Genomic DNA, 17,068 nt, shown 5'->3' with positions numbered 1-17,068 from the left:
GACCTCGGCCAAGTTACTTTCCCTCTCTGAACTTCAATTTCCTCATTTGTGAAATAGTAAAAAAGCAGCACCTAATTCATAATTCATGGTGGGGGGGTGGTTTTTGTGAGGATTAAATTTGTTAATACCGAACAGTGGCACAAAGCAATACTCCCTTTATGCATCTCATGTTCTCTCCACTCAGAGCCCACCTCAGATACTTAAAAATCGTTAACAGTGGTTCCTCACATTCGAATCCAGGCCCTTGACCCCCAAACTGCATGGCTGCCCACACTATTCCATCAAGCCCTCACAGGTTGGGCTCTGAATGCCTTGCCTCTTTCCCCCTCAGCAAGGCCCCTCACTGCCCTCATGGTGTCCTGGCTTCCAGGCTCCTGACACTGCTGTAACCTGTTTACACTGTAGTTTGCTTGCTCCATCCTGCTCCCAGAGGCAGAGCATCAGACCTGGTCCAAGACAAACCCCAGCCCAGCTCCACTGCGACCTGGCCCTACCGGACAACACGTCAACACGTTAGACTGCGCCTTTGATTCTACCGTGGCCTTCCTCTATGTTCCTATAGACCAGCCCCATCCCAGCCACCTTGACTTGAAGAATCTGACCTCAATCATGACTCGTTTTTAGGAGATCAAAGCCTGGGTCCAACTGGAGTCCCTCACTTCACCCTTTTCTCCCCATCAGAGGCTTTGACCTTTTCTAGGCTGTTCCCATTGTCCTTCCTTTTCTCTTCTAGAACTTTTTCTTCCCAGTGTCTACTCCTTCTCCTCCAATGACTCCTTGTCCTCTGTCTTCTGTCCACAAATTTGCTTGTCTCTGGCTAACAAAGCTTTGCTGCAGCTTTACAAAATACAGGTCTGTTTCCAGTCCTCTGTGTGTTTCTCAAATAACCTACAGTTGTCTACACTTGTTGCCCCAATCTCTTCTCCACCAACTCACTTTCCAACCCCCTACCATTCTGCTGACTTCTTAATCATGGACTCTAATGACCTTCCTCACCCCCACCTCCTACACCAAACTCATCTTCAGAGTTCAAGCCTGTGACCACCCCTTTTGTGTCCCCCTCCACCTTAATGACCCACTCTCTTGGTTCCATTCCTGATACCCCGGGAAGTGCTTCTTTGGCATGGTCACGACTGCCCCTGTACCGCTCTTCTCTTCCCACCCTTTCTCCTCGGGTGCTATTTGCTTCTCTAGCCTCAATCCCGTGTCCCCACTGTAAGCCCAAGCTGGCCTCCAGCCTCATACCGCCAGCTGCAGCCTTTCTGCCCTTCTCACTCTGCCCCAGCAGTGGTCCCCACCTACCCTCTATAACCAAACTGGTCTCTTTACTGTCCCCCAAACCTCAGCTGGATCCAGGCCTCTGTGGCTTTACTCCCCTGTAGCAGACCAATATGCCCCACCCTCTCATCCAGTATTTTTTATCTCGCTTTTCATAAAATCACTGAAGAAAAACAACTAAACAAAATCCTATCCATTTTAAGGTACAACTCTAGCTGTCCCATTCTAGGGAGCCTTCTTTTGTAGGTATTCACCCACCTCTGACCTAGGTGTTTACCAGCAGAACCCGCAACCCTACTCTACTGAGTGTCCCTTTTTGCTAGGTAATGGGTGAATCTTGTCTCCCACACCAGGTTCTGGGGTACCCGAAAGCTTGGAAAGTGAGCGTCCACACAAGGTGTCTATCCCCCAGGACCAAGCTGAGGGAGACTTCATGAGATGGTATCTAAGTTCTCTTCCAGCTCCAGTGTTCAAGGACTTGAAATTTGAGGATTCTTTCTAGAATGTTCTTCTGGGAAGGTCTTCAGAGTTTCCGGAAGGTGTTTTCAGTTGGCAGACATCCACAGGCTCATGAGCTGCTGACAAGAGTGCCCCCTTTTGGGGAACTGAGTCCCATGAGAAATTAAGGCAGGTCAAACGTTACTCTGTTTGTGGAGGTAAAACAAGTGTGTCCTGGAGACTGACTCCTTTCCTCAAGCCAGTTATGAAATCCAGAAAGGGACTTTCGAAAATCTCACTGCATAAGCTAACCTTCTCCTACCTACACACACACACACACACACACACACACACACACACAATCTCATTGCATAAGCTAACCTTCTCCTACCTACACACACACACACACACACACACACACACACACACACACACACACACACACACACACACACACACACACACACACACACACACACACACACACACACCCCTATACCCCTATGCCCTCTGGGGACAGGAAAGTTCCCCCCAGAAGCTCTTAAGGAGCATCCTCCTCCCCTCTTACTCCAAAAAAAAAAAAAAAAAAGCAAATCGTGGGTTCAATGCCGCATCACAAATCACAAGTCACGGCTGCCCCCACGGGGCTTCAATGAGCATCGCAGTCTCCATCGCTATGTCTTCTTGGCCCCGCGATGATATAACAAACCTCCATCTCCGGTCCCCCAAGAAAGTGCAAATGTCCCCCACCCCATCCTCTTCGCTCCTTCCCCTCCAGGTACACTCGGACCCCATTCCCTTCAACAATATGTTACATCCAACACTGCAATACACCAACACACCCGTGACCCCAAGTGTCCCCCAACCTTGGTGCCAGCACTCCAAGTCAATGGCCCTCAGTACACCCATTCTGAGCTTTCATAACATGTCCCCATCTCCAGACCTACCTTCCTTCTCCATCAAGGCTACAGTCACCCGGAGAGTAAGCAGATGTACTTGTAAGCCCAGCCCCATGATCCCCACTGTCCCTCCCATAGGCTCTGAGAAAGAATTAATGCATACTAAACTAGGTCACCTTGCATGTCCTAGGTCAGTTTCTCAGAATGTGATCAGAGAACCATGGGACATCAGAACCACCTGTGGAGGTGGTTAGACAGGTTTCTGGGATCCATCCAGAAGTACTAAATGACTGGTGGTGGGGCCAGAAATCATATTTTCAACAAGTTTCTCTGGTGATTCTTAGACCAGTTCAGAATCACTGCCCCAGATGCCTGACTCATTCAATCCTAACAACTCCATGAACTTGGCAGTGTTATTCTACTTCAGTTAAAGAACCCATGACATACAGAGCTTAGGTAAGTTGGTGGCAGTAAGACAGCCAGTCACTGTAAGGGGATTCAGGCTCATCCCTGACCCCACAACGACGGAGCTCTTGGTGCCCCAGAATCCCTCCTGCCATAGGAGTAGCCCTCTGCACTGTGGGCTCCACGCTAGGGCAGACAAGAGGCCATGTGCAGAGTAGCTCAGGTCAGAATACATGGTCCTAACAGGAGCCACATCTGGATCCATGTGTGTTTGTGCCGTGGGCAAGCTTTTCCACACCTCAGTTGTCTTCTTGCCACACACAAGTCCCTGGCCAACCGTGACCAAGTGGAGCAGCCCCGCGGGCTCCCCACAGTGGGGAGTGCGGGAAATGCAGCTGCAGCCAGGAGGCCCACTCTGTGCCCACCATTGGCTCAGGATGCGTGTGGAGCGAGGGCGCCACGTTGTGACCAAAGTGGGGACTGCACATCCTGGGGGGGGGGGGGGGAACGAAGGAAAAGTGGTGTTCCAGGTACGCATGTGCAGGTTCCTTCCTACTTTACTAACCCGTTCTCTACTTACTCCCACACTGATCCCCATTCTAGACCCATTCTAAGTAACCCTTAGTCCTCCGACTTCAGAAAGGCCTGGGATGAGATTCACAGGCCAATGATTCTGCGCACCCGCAGGAAGTGGAAAAAAGGAGACCACTCTCAGATTTTCTCCCAACCTCCAAAAGTACTCCAGATTCAACTGTGTTTACTGGGGTCAGATTATACATCTCTGCCCTCATCCCAGAACCTCGGCACCATAGTTTCTAGCAAGTTTCTGGCAGTAATCAGGTCCGTTGCCACGCTGGCTGCTTGTCAAAATATTCCCAGTTGTCACTGACCTTTAAAAAAAAGAACCACAGAGTTGGACCCAGTATTCCAGAGATGGCCTGACAATCTGAGAAAGCAGCGGGGTAACGGCCTCCCTTGATCTGGCTGCTTTTTGGTTAATGCAATTCGTGATTGTATTAGAGGTTTTAGCAGTCACATCACATGGTTGACTCATATTGAGCTTGCAGTCAACTAAACCCCCCAGGTCTTTTCTTCATGAACTGCTGTCAAGCCTGGGCCTGCCCCTCACCCGGTACTTATGTCATTGATTTTTGTTTTAACCTAAGTGCAGGACTCTACATTTATCCCTGTTAAATTTAATCTTGTTGGTTCCAGCCCAGTGTTCCAGCCTGTTGAAATCATTTTGAATCCTGACTCTTTCATGCAAAGTATTAGCTGCCCCTCCTAGCTCGATCACCTGCAAACTTGATGAGCCTGCTACCTTGGTCAGTTGTCAATAAAAATGTCAGACAGGACACAGGCCCAGACTGAGCCCTACAGCATTCTGCTGGAGACTTCCCTCTGGTCTAGGATGACATGAATCCATTAATCAACCCTCACTGGGTCTGGCTTTTCACCAAGCAACATGACCATTTGGTTCAGATGTTTCTACTACGTCTACAGATATCGTGAGATATTGGCTGCACTGCTGGAAATTTCTCTCACCCCAGGCCAGGACCCCACATCATAACCATGCCCCTTTCCAAAGTATATAGTGTCATTTATTTAACTAGAATGTTAGGGGATTATAGACTGCCGGTGGTGCTCCCTCCTGCATCTCTTGCTTCTGCAGATATTTCTGAGCTTCAGGATCTCTGAGTGTAAGCAACTACTGCATTTCCTATCCTATCACCCCATGTCTTCTCTGATACCTTATTCTCACACTTAAATTCTCTCCTACTGTCTCTCCTCTGCCTTCAAGTATGTGCAGTGATCTCCCTCCCCTAAAAAGCCTTGTGTTAGCTGCCTCCCTAAACTGTGGTTGGCCTCTGCCTCCTTCTCTGGAAAATCCACACACTTCCAACCTCACCTCCTATGTTTCCTGAACCTTTAGCAATCTTCCACCCCTCTGCTGTGTAACCACACTGCCCAGTGAGCAGTGATGGTGGAGATGGGGTCTAAGAAGATTCACAACCAGGCCAGAGAGAGCAAATATAATCTAAAGCAGAGGCCTGGTGGCCCTCACACAACAAAGTGAGGCTGTGGTCAAATTATAAAGGTAATCATCAGAAGTTCACAGGAATTGAGACATGAGGTGAGAGCCTAGGCGAACTGTCTGGGCAAGAAAAGACCTGGAACTGGTCTGGTCACAGAAAAGAGCAGCAAACATAGAGAAGTCTGAATGCGGGAAGTTCTTACATATTTCCTGTAGGGGATGGACCCCGTCCTGGGGCTAAGTCAGATGGGAAGACAGCCGATCTGGAGTGCAGACACTGAGGATAGAGAAAAGGGTAGAGCCTACATTTTTCCTGAGCCCTTACCCCAGGCTATACATTAGTTGTTAGGAACCTCAGAGCCTCTAGTTCACCAGTCACACAACAAAACTCTTTGTGGGCCAGAAAGGGCACAGAAATGAAACAAACCAGGAATAAGGTACTGAAATGAGAAGCAGTGACTACAGCAAACTGGAACACTGCCCACCCTGCAACGGGTGGCAGCTACTCAGCTCTAGCCAATTGCTGTCATATAGAAAATGTAATTTTATTGTCAGATTGTCCGATTTTCCAGAGAAACCAAAATCTGGCTTTTTAGATGAAAGTTTATCTTAAATGTTGCCAAAGAATTTAAAAAGCTTTCAAAAACATGTCTGTAGCTCTGATCTGACCCATGCTGGCCATCTTAACTGCTTCCAGTTGCCTGATACTTGGAGAGACTAAAGACTTGGCTTTGTGGTAATACTACGTTCCCTGAGTTTTTTGATATCCACAAGGGTGACTTTGTGTACAGAAATAATTAACAAGAAATTATTTTTAAAAGCTATATTCAGTTTTCAAAGTTACATATTCAAAATCCCAATTCTTTGTCTAAGCTCTTAAGTTCAGCTTACAAACGTCATTATTTTGTTTATAAAACAAAGGAGTTTGATTTAATGGAAGGTTATGTATTTGATTTCCTCAAGTACTTCATTTATCTGACTGAAGTAAACCTTCCCAAATACTTATTATATCGCCAATAAATTATGTTTATAAATACAGCAAATCTTAAATAATTTAAAATGTTCCAGAACTGTATAGACACTTAGGAAGATTTCAACATAAAATTCAAGTCTAAATAAATTACTCAACACTCTTTAATAGGTAAAAGGTAAACCTATTAAACCGAGAGGGCAAACTCTCTTCCACGTCAAGGACTGAAAATACAAAAGGCGTATGGTTCCTTAAAGCAAATGTAGTAATGCCGTGGCTCTCATGTTCTTAAACACATCCGTCCTTCTTTCTAAGACCTCCAGCATTAAAAGATACAGACCTCTCAAGGAAGCAACTGATGCTGCCCTGTATAGGTTGCCTTCTCAGATGGCTGAAGGTGTAAAACCACCAGAAACATTGGTTGGACCAGTGACTGGATTCTAAGGGACCCAGAAAGTCCTACTTGCAGCCTCTGAAAGCCTGAAGGACCTCCATTTCTTACAGAGGTGGTTACCCAGCTCAGATCCCTGGGTTTGATGCTCTTCAGTACCTAACTACATTTTCTAAGTCTAGAACCTGAAATGGGCTACCATAAGCCCTCATTGGGTGATTGTATCCTTGGCTCTGAAAACACTTTAAAAGTCTTTCCATCTTGGGGCACCTGGCTAGCTCAGTTGGTACAGCATGCGACTCTTGATCTCTGGGTCGTGAGTCTGAGCCCACACTGGGCATAAAGATTACTTAAAAAAACAACAAAAAAAGTCTTTCCATCTTGAGGAGTCCTGCTTTCCTTTTATATTCTTCCTTTCTAGGAGGATCACAACCCTTACAGGTATTACAATGATAGCTGGCTAAATGCAAGGCTTCTTCACAACTTTGACTTTTAGTCACAATTCCTAAGGTTCTCCTGGCAGAACTCTGGTGTTCTCGCCCTTAGTTCACTATCTGTCCTCCATTCCATACTCCACTCCAAAGCCCTTGCTCAACTGGCTTTCCCTCTAGCACGGAGCACCCTTCTTGAAATTCTCACCTCTCACTACCACCCTTTGTTCACCCACCCCTATGCTGACCAGATAACCAGAGTATCCCTACTCCATCCTCAATATTGTGGAGTTCTGCCCCTTTCTCAATTCTCCCCCACTCACACTTCTTCAAGGCAACAAATCTCACCCTAGAAAAGAAGAGAAAATCTGGTATTACTTGTTCATAAGGCATAAATAACCAAGACCTTTTATGCTGGGTAAACTGGATGCTTCCTAAGGGGAAAAGAAATGAAAGAAAGGGAATGAACTTTTCCTGGGCCCTTAACTAGGTAGGCACTGGACAGTGAGCTGTTTCATTTGTTCCCAATAACCACATGAAGGGGCCTGTTAAAGAAACCAAAGCTCAGATATGGTAAGTGATCTGACCATCTCAGTATCGGGAATGGTGAAACCAAGATTCAAACCTAGTCCATGCAACTCCAAAACTTGCCCTTTCTCACCACACTGCTTTTCCTTCTTCAGTCAAAACCCTTCCCAGTCAAATGCTGGCAGAATAAAAGAACAATGTCCTGGTGGGAAACTCTGCCTTACCATTTCCGCTGGACATGGCGGGGGGGCCTCTAATCTGGAACTCTTCCAATTCTGTAACCCATCCACTCTGGAAAAGCTCTCCTAAATCCTCACCCCAACAATGAATAGAATAGTGCTCGGTTTAGACAGCATTTACACATATACTGTCCCATCTATCCTGTAAGCGACGTAGTAGCAGTTATTAGTCAATTTTAAAGATGAGGGGACTGAAGCTTAGCGACCAACATGCCCAAAGTCACGCAGTCTGTGAAAAGTACACCTAAGATTCACACATAGATTCACTGTCCCTGAACCTTGTGTTCGTTCCACTCAGCCAGTGTTCTCCACAGACACTCCCCTGCCCCATGTCCTTTGTTCTTCTGGGGATTAGGTGGTAAAGTAGAGCCCAGGTCTTTGCTTCTGTTCCTCAACACCCCATCCTGGCAAAACCATCTTTGTCCCCAGCCCTGCCTTTCACAGACATTCAGGCTCTTACAAAGCCTTATGATCTATTCCATTTTGTTCCCCCACCAAGCCATCTCTTCTGAGATTCTGCTTTGAGCACTGTATCTTGAGAAAGTAGGATCCAAAAAGCCCTGCCGCCAGCAGTTTCCTTCTCCCCAAGCACTGACTGAACACTATTCACAGACGCTTGGGTCTTCGCAATAAACCATCTCCTACGTACCCACACTAAACTATTTTTAAAACATTCCCACATACACTTAAAAAACAATGCAAGCCATGTGCTATTTCCCACCTATTTCCCACAGGTGAAGTGGCTAAGACCAAGAGCTCTTAAACTCACCTAAGGACAGAGTCAGGAAGCAGCAAACAGGGATTTCAAACCCAGGAGGCACATCTAATACCTCTACTCTTACCAAGACATCACACAAACCCTTGTGAAAACAATGGCCACAGTGACAGTAAAGTGGGTAGGATTTTGCTCAAACCGTCAAAAGCTCACTATTTGAAAACTTAAGAGGGAATCTTCTTAGGCCCATGGTCCTGCTGGCTCTAGACTAGTATGGCGGCCTCTGCCCCAACCTCCATCTCTCCCACGTTCCTGCCCGTTTTGCTGCTAGCCTGCACACATCTTCAGTGACTCCTCCCCTCTTGGTAGCAGTTCTGATGTTTTCTACTGTCACTGACATTGTGTTTTGGGCATTTTTAGTATTATAGAAAAGAGATTTTGGAAGATCATTCCCCAGTGACGGTGGTATGATAGGGTCCTTGTGAATCAGGTCACTGAAAGGGGTAGAGACAGGTAATGAGTGGGAAAGTTTATGCTCATACCTCTGCTCTGTTGTGCTCACAAATCAACAACTAGATTTGCCCTGAGACTAGAAGCAGGACCTTGACTGGAAAGCTAGATGGGGAAGAGAGGTAAAAGCTTTGAAGGACAGAAGGGCTGGGCCTTGCTATGGAACCGTCACTCTGCTAAGACTTTCTTTACAAACCTTCTTTCACAGAGCCCTGACAAGGTAGGTTATTTTATCCCCATACATATGAAGGAGTTACAAGCAGTTTGTCATTTGCCCAAGGTCATACAGAATGACAGATCTAGGATTCAAAGCCAGGTATGCAAAACCCTCATTCTCAACCACTACCCTATGTTGCACTATATGCTACATACTGGAAAGATAGTAAAAACCTAGCCTAAATATAGCTTAGATTTTGGGTTAAGGAGCAGAGCTTCCCTTAAGGGCAGAACTGACCTCAATGACCGAGTAGGTTTTAAGCAAACTGAATATAACACAGCAACATTTTCTGGGGCCAAGGAGAAGGCTTCCAAGGCCCAGAGCCAAAGAAATCTAGAAGCAATGAGGTGACTACAAGGTGACTACAGGCTGGCCTATAGTCCAGAAATGTCTTGGCACAAGCTAGAGAGGGGTCTTCTTCCCCCATGAGGCTGGGGACCAAGGTCAGGGGCAAGAGAATGTGTGTGGCTACAGAGGGGCACGGCAGAGAGGCTTGGCTCAGCTCATAGTGGGGAGGAGGGGAGTGTCTGGAGGTGGGGGCAGACCTAAGATCAGAAGGATCTCAGTGTGGAAGAGGCTGAGAATTCCAGGCAGCCAGAATATTTATCAGGCTGATGTCTGAGTAACTGTACCCAGAATCTCTTCCAACGAGGGTGGCAGAGTGGCTCCAGAGGCCAGAATGCAGACAGACTTCTGAGAAAGAGGACAGTGGAAAGGCTACAAAGGAACAATCCATCTGCATACCAGGACAAACCTGGGCCAGCAACCAAAATGATTTCCAAAGATTTCTATGGCTAACCAAAGGGTTTTCTTCTTTTGGGGTCCATCACCTGGTTCCTTCCTAGGAGTTATTAACAGAACCCTTAAACACAGAGGAGCAGAGTGTTTGGGAACTGGGAAAGAAGCCAGAGGAGAAATGTATGCTCTTCACTACTCCCCAGCCCCTGGTTATCTACCAGCTATCAGCTTAGACTGTTACTTCCTGGAGGAAGCCTACCGTGAACACCCAGCTTCTCCGTTGAGCATTCGTAATGCTAACAGCCTGCTTGGTGTCCCCATCAAACTGAGAGCACATGGGTCCAGAACAGAAATGCTCCAGGGTACTCTGCAAATGGTAGCTATTAAGATTCCAGTCTGATATTTTTCTGGATTCTCTTCTCAGTATCTCACTACCCTTCTGCCCCAGAACCTCTTAACACACATATAACTTAAATATGTTGAAGGTCACGGAATAAAATTGAATGAATGGGGCCCGACTTGACGGCCTTGGTGTCTCATGACGTGAAGTTGGCATAGCTTCTCCAGGGGTAATGGGAACCCATTCAGCTGCCCTCACCCCTCAAATGGTGTAAGGAAAGCTCATACCTGATGGTTTCTCACCCTCACCCTGGGCTGGCATGGAGTGTGGTAAAGTCTGGCTGACCAGGCAGAAGGCATCAATTTCCTATTTCCCTCCCTCTAGGACAGGTTTAGGTACCCAAGGCCTTTTTGTCTGCCCCCAACTCAGTATGGGTGTCTCCAGGGCATTTTCCTTGTTTTTACCTACGGTTTTCTTGAGAGAAAAGAAATCACTGGAAATCTCAAAAATCACAGAAATCAAGTTTCTGAATAAGTCACATAATAAATGTAACCACCTCCACCACAACCATTTATTAAGTGCTTGCCAGGCACTGTGCTAAAGTTTTACATTGTTTCAGTTAATCCAACAACCCTGAGGTAGATATTTTCAACACTACCCCTCACCCAATACATATTAGAATTGAGAACACTGAGGCTCAGAAAGGAGAAGTCAATCAACAAGGTCAAACCAGCTGGTAAGTAGCAAAGCTACAAATCTGAACCAAAGACATCTGACTCCAAAATCCATGCTGCAAAACACTATGCTAGACTGTTTCTCAATGGAAGTTAAAGGACATATACTTCTTCCCCCAAATACTACCTGGAACCCAGACTTCAGGTGGGGAAGAAGGCAAGGCCTCATTTTTTTACTTCTTTAATCAGCTTTTGTACTTAAACACTTGGAGGAGCAAAGACAGCCCGGGTAAGCTGACCAACGAGTCCCTCTCGCCTGTTACCCCAGCTTCCACAGCTTTTCTCATCTAAGACCTCTGATCCTTACATAAAACTACCCAATATGCTGTTTCCCTTCCAGCAAATGCTGGAGTGCAGACATCAGCCAAACTTGGTGACTTGGAGCATTGCCAAAGACACCTGAGAGAAACCAGGAGATATTCACAAGATACCCACCATCCCTGAACTGCTTACTGGACCATAAGGCACACAGACGCATTTAAACGGAAACACAAAATTGTTTCTTTTATCCTGGCTTGCCAGGCCTGGCCCCACTCCCGGGATTCTCCTAGTCAATCTCGCCTCACTGGCTCTCCACTGTCCAAGACTTTAGGTACCTTCCCCTCACCCACCTCTGGAGGCCCCACGGACCATTGGTCCCTGGGCCTCAATGATGCCAGGGTCTAAGGCCCTGTCACCTAGAAACATGCCAAAAGTGCTCAGCCTGGCTCCACTGAGGACCCCAAGACCTGTGAGGATTAAACAGAGATGGCTGAAGACTTGCAGAAGGGTCACCAGAGTTAGAAAAGCTAAACAGGCCACACAGAATTAACAAAGGAATACTAAAAGAGCAGAGCAGACACAGAACAAATTAACCGCAGGTCGAAAAAGGAAGATAACTCAAAGATGCTCAGGGCTAAGCCCAGGGGGAGAGATCCTAGAGAAAGTCTATCCAAACACTTGCAGCCTGGGGCTGCTGAAGAAAGGGCAACCATTTGGGAAAAAGGCCCTTGGCTGAGGGAGAGATTGGAGAGAGGAAAGCTGAGTGGGAGAGGGAGAAACTGGGGGAGCCCTGAAAAGGGAAGCTGGAGTATCTCTTCAATGCAGGAAGCTTGAGAGGACACCAGAGAAGTCGGCAGGGACTGGAGGATGAGCACTGAAGGTTCCAGAGGACGACAAGAACAGGGCTGAGAGGCCAGGGCTTCTGGAACCCCAAGAGCCATGTCCAGCATCCACCCTGTTTGGGTAAAACTAGTCACTGAGGGCTATTCCCCATCATCCTACTAAACTCTGCAGCCAATCTAAGAAGGCAGAAGCCTCAGAGGCAGGGAGTTTACCAAGGGAGAGACACAGTCCTGTCTGTGGGAAGTCCACATTCTGAGAGGAGACAAAGAACCGTCCGTGTCTAAAGAACCCACCACACACAAGTCACAAAACTGAGGAACAAATACCAACTAGTGCAAATTAATATAATCCTTAAAGTGCGAAGACAGAGGAAGAATGCGCACTGACGTGCCACAGAGACCTGCGAAGATCCAAGTTGGGACTCTCCACACCTCAGGACTCAGCCCACTAGAAGTAATCTCATCACCTGCGCACATGCCTGGGTGGGGCCTCAGTGCTCTTCAGCAGCTACTACACTGCGGCGGCACCGACTGGGAAAAACCAACATTGCTGGGAGACCTGGAGTGAAGGGTCCCTCCCTGGGTAGCCCAGGGACTCAGAGGAGCCTGGGGGCAGAGCTTGCTCTCTACTGATCTTCCTCCTCTCTCAACAATCTCTCATCTTGTCCTCAAAAGGTGCAAGATTCATGGCTTCATAACCTCTGGCTGTTTCGTGTGGTTTCTTCTCCAACTACGTAGAAGCTCCTAGAGGATAAAAACCAGGTCTTCTCCACACGCTGCAGTGTAGGAATGTAACAGACACTTGTCACAGGTGGGGTATCTGGAGTGTTAGAAGAATTTTTCCACAAAGAGCAAACATGGCAAATCTTTTCCATTGCTATTCTTTGCCCTATTACTTGCATTTGACACCCATCTCTCTTTGATGGCTCATGCCTAAGACCCGCCCATTACTGTATCCACCTCAGGCTGGGGACTGGGACTACCTAGGCTTTGTTAAGAAACATCAATGGCTCAGCCTGCTTGTGGGAACAATGGAAGGGTATGTGGCCCAAGAGTCTCTGGTGGGGGCAGAGGGAGGGTCTCCCCACACTGGGCAGGCCCATTGATAAGGATCCTTCCCCTCTCTGTCTCCTAACAGATTCAGATTAATGATCGCTCATTCCTAATTGTCAAATTTCTTTTCCTTCATCCTGTGTCTAATCACCAGTGACAGAAACCATTACGCAAATGAGAGCAGACGACTTCCCCCAACTGTTCGCGTTGGTAAAAACCTTGTAATTTAGAGCTCTGATTTGTAGGGGAAGCTGGTCTCCCCCAGGCATCCTGGGCATCTGCTCAACTGATGCCCAGAACAGCCCCTCCTCCCTCCCCCAAACTCCAACCCCCCAACAAATATTTGACTTCACAAAAGAGTAGTTTCCCATGTACCTGCTGATGTAAAAATGGGAGCCTGTAATATGGCTGACCTCCATTCAGGTCCAAAGCCCCACCTTCCCTTGGTGTGTCTGCCTCCACGCTGCTGGTTAGCATAAGAGTAAGCTACAGAGCAGATATGTTTCTTAGCCACAAGGAGAATTTGAGCCTAAACAGCCCTAACTTAATCCTAAGGGAAGGGAGGAGGCTAGATCTCTCACTTGGGGGAAAGGGAGGCAGGAGAACATGAATCAATGTTCTTAGTTATCATCGAGACTGAATCTTCAATCTTTAGGTGCAGAAGCAAGCTGGGAAAACTTATGATACCTACTCAAGCACAAATAATGCACTGAGATCTAGAACTCCATGTCCCCACAACTCCTTCCAGCACTCTTCACTCAGAACAGGGCTTCCCGGTAGTTTTCCCAAGAGGTCTTTAGCTGGAGCCCAAAAGAGCTTTTACCCTGAGCTGTATCTTGTGCACCTTCTTGGGCACTGCCCAGTGGGGTGAGATCTGAGGACGGCCTGTAGTACAAGGGAGGTGGCAAGGTAGGAGAATCAACAGTTTGCTGGAAAGGGAGCAGCAGGGGGTTTGCAGTCCAATTAACACGAGGTTCATATCTTGATTGCCACTAGTTACTGAAACCTCTCTGAGCCCGTTTCTTTAGCGGTGAAATGAAAATACCTACCTTGCAGGATAGTGAGGAATAAAGATAAAAGCACTAGGCAGATAGTGTCTAATAATCAGGTTCACTATTATATTACCCAAGGGTCAGGACCAATCCTGTAAAGGACCCTCCCCCTTGGTCGCCTTAGGTCAGATCTGTGTCAGCACAGCATCCAGCCAGGATCAGCTGAGTGACACATGCCTTTCTGCTGCACATCATCCACATCTTTGAGGGCTGAGCTAGGAACGCAACAGACCCGCTAAGGAGAACAAGAGTAATCTGCTATCTTTCAAAGTTTGATTGTGGTCAAGTTTATCCTCTGTCTGCCTTGTTTTCTTTGCTGCGCTCCTCTTTCCCAAGAGATGGAGGGATGCAGATCATTGCAATCACATTTTCCAGCATTGGCTATATTTGAAAGAACTACACTTGAGAAGGTACCGTGTTTGCACACCCACGCTGCATAAGAGAACCCCAGAATGGGGTACTAAAAATAAACACCCCTACCCAAAATACACACACAGGTGCACACATGCATACACATACATCCTCAGTCCATCAGTGCGCTGTTAACTGTAAACTGAGCTTTGGGGGTTAGAGCCACAGCTCAGATGCTGAAAGTAAACCTTTGGCAAAAAAAAAAAAAAAAAAAAAAAAGGAAAAAAACCCAGAGTTTTCCAACTCCTCTTTCCTTCCAGAGAGAAGGGGCATGGAGATGGAAGTGGAGGTGAAGAGACACAGGGCCACCGGGCCACCATACTGCCCAATTCCAGTGGCCCCAGTTCCCCTGAATCATGTGATTGATGGCCCTTTGAGTTGTGCAGTGCCCAGCTGTAAGCTGCAGCCCTGAGAGGGGTTCCCACAAGTAATGATGAACAAGAAAAGAAATTCCACTTCTGTGCTCCATCATCAGTTGCCCTGACTTTCAAGGGTGTTTGTAGAACATTATAGTGGGGTCTGGCAGAGGCGCTGGCTTTAAGAAGCAAGGCTGTATTTCTGTCCTTGCCCTGAGGTGGATGATAGGTGGTAAGTTAGCTGCCTAAGCTTGACCCCATTTCATTTACTCGGCCAGGAAACTCCGCAGGAGTAGAGGACGTGGCCTGGGCTGGGAGGGTCACAGGACCTGGAGGTTGCAGTGAGACCTGACCAATGTCCAATGGCTAAAACTGAGTTTAAAAGCTTTAGGCTAGGTCAGGCAGTACTTCCCTGGGGCTCACACTGTATGTCCCACTGGACAAGGTTAAGCAGTGGAGAAACTTAGTAAGCAGAGAGGCAGGCCAGTGTGGACAAGGACACGCATGCGTGCGCGCACACACGGACACACATATCACACACACATCCACACAGAGGCTTATACCCCTAGAACCTAGAGAAGCCACTACTAGGATAACTCCCTTGGCACTCAGCACAGGGAGCAAGAGCTGGTGCTGAAAGAGAGAAGCTGTATGTGTCTGCAATTTGGAACTTATGCATAATCCTTGGCTCTAATGTCCCAAGGCTCTTTTCTATGTATGGCTTGAGCTTAAGGGTCCAAGTTGGAAATCTGTCTAATTCTCTCACAGGAAGGCTATCTAGGCTCTCAGAGGCAAGCCTCCCTCTCACTCTCCCCGTTAAGAGTCCCAGTAACCATTCCCACCCAGCCTAGAGCCTGACTCTGTGAAAACTGGAAAGAGGCAGACTGACCTGACGGTCAGGAGAACTCTGGCCCTGCAGCCCAGTAGTGGGTGTCCAAGACCATCTCCTCCCTCTCAGGCTGAGGCACTGAGGCTGCAGGAGACAGGACTGAGAGCCAGTAGTGGCATCCTGACCCAGAAGGAGAAAGCAAGGAACAGATACATACATGCGTGTGCATACACACACACGCCCACACATCCCGAGGGTGACAGACTGACACACACAGACATGATGACAACCAGAAGCTGGGACTCCACACACTGAATGCAGGACCTTGGGGGGGGGGGGGGGGCGGCAGAGAGGGAAGATGCTGGGGCACAGAGGCAAGGGCAAGAAGTCCCTCCAAATGGGAGTGGAGCGCCAACCACCCTGCCTTGCCCCAAACACCTGCCTCCAGGGCCATGGCAAGAGTCCAGTCCATTAAGTGCAGCGTGCAATACTAGCGCTTGGAGTCTCCTGTCCTCATCAATGAAGCGGTGTGGACGGGCTAGCAGTCACCTGGCAGGAGGCCTCGACTCCTGGCAGGCTAGTTGTATCGACCCTTGATCATTGTGTTCAACAAGGGCCCCACCTGTGAAGAGACATGAGGAGCCAGTCAGAACTGCCTGTCCCCTGGCCCTGGAGCCAGACGTGGTGAGTCTGGAGGCATTCTATGTCCAGCCAAGGGCAGGGATAAGGCTTTCGTTCAAGCTTGTAAACCCACTAACCTACTCTCTTCCTGGAGAATATTCCAGGACATGGCCCTCTCCTTCGGGTCCATCTTGTATTACCTTCCCTCTCACAATACCCTAACAGCACCAAACTGACAGAGAGAAGGTCAGAGGAGCCAATAATCCCCCAAAACCCAAGAGTGCTTGCATGTTTCTTAAACGAGCTTTAAGAAGGTTAAATGCCTCTGTATCCTAAAATGGTCACATGCAATCGGGGCTGGTGCCACCTCCCAATCCCACAGGTCCTCTGGATGCTGAGGCTATCCACAGGAAGAAGGCAAGAGCATTACAAATGCCTCCCCTGGGTACCCAATGGGCCACTGGCACACCTGTGTGGGAAGCAGGTCTCAACATTACCTAGAGCAGCCTTGGCACAGCTGGGAGAGCGTGAGGAGATGCTTTACTGCTCGCTTCCCATTCTAGAAGAATCCCCTCAGGGGTCCCCAGCTGGCACACAAGCCCCATGGGGAACATTACCGCTAGCATGGAACAGATTATAATTGATCCACCAGTCAAGCCCAGCTCTCACCAGAAAACAAAGATTTTCTGAACACGCCCATAACCTCTATGGAGAGAAAGGACACCAGATACTGAAACAGAGCTATGGAGAATGTGACACTAATCCTGACTTGCCC

At 47.9% G+C, this 17,068-nt stretch overlaps 1 protein-coding gene across 10 annotated transcripts in view; it reads right to left on the bottom strand.

The window, feature by feature from the left end:
• Positions 1-17,068, bottom strand: part of HIF1AN (hypoxia inducible factor 1 subunit alpha inhibitor) — a 79,441-nt gene that overhangs the window by 54,478 nt on the left and 7,895 nt on the right. For 2 of the 10 annotated variants that reach the window (XM_027594326.2, XM_027594343.2), the window contains one exon: positions 2,133-16,294. The exons of the other annotated variants lie outside the window; for them this stretch is intronic. In XM_027594326.2, the coding sequence (XP_027450127.1) occupies positions 16,250-16,294 (45 nt within the window). In that variant the 3' untranslated portion in view covers positions 2,133-16,249. Of the gene's footprint in view, positions 1-2,132; positions 16,295-17,068 lie in introns of those variants that run through there. 10 annotated transcript variants of the gene reach the window in all.

Source organism: Zalophus californianus, chromosome 15, assembly GCF_009762305.2.
Source record: "Zalophus californianus isolate mZalCal1 chromosome 15, mZalCal1.pri.v2, whole genome shotgun sequence".
Lineage (NCBI taxonomy): Eukaryota > Metazoa > Chordata > Mammalia > Carnivora > Otariidae > Zalophus > Zalophus californianus.
Note: the sequence above shows the minus strand (reverse complement) of the source record. Positions and strands in the feature narration are given on the sequence as shown.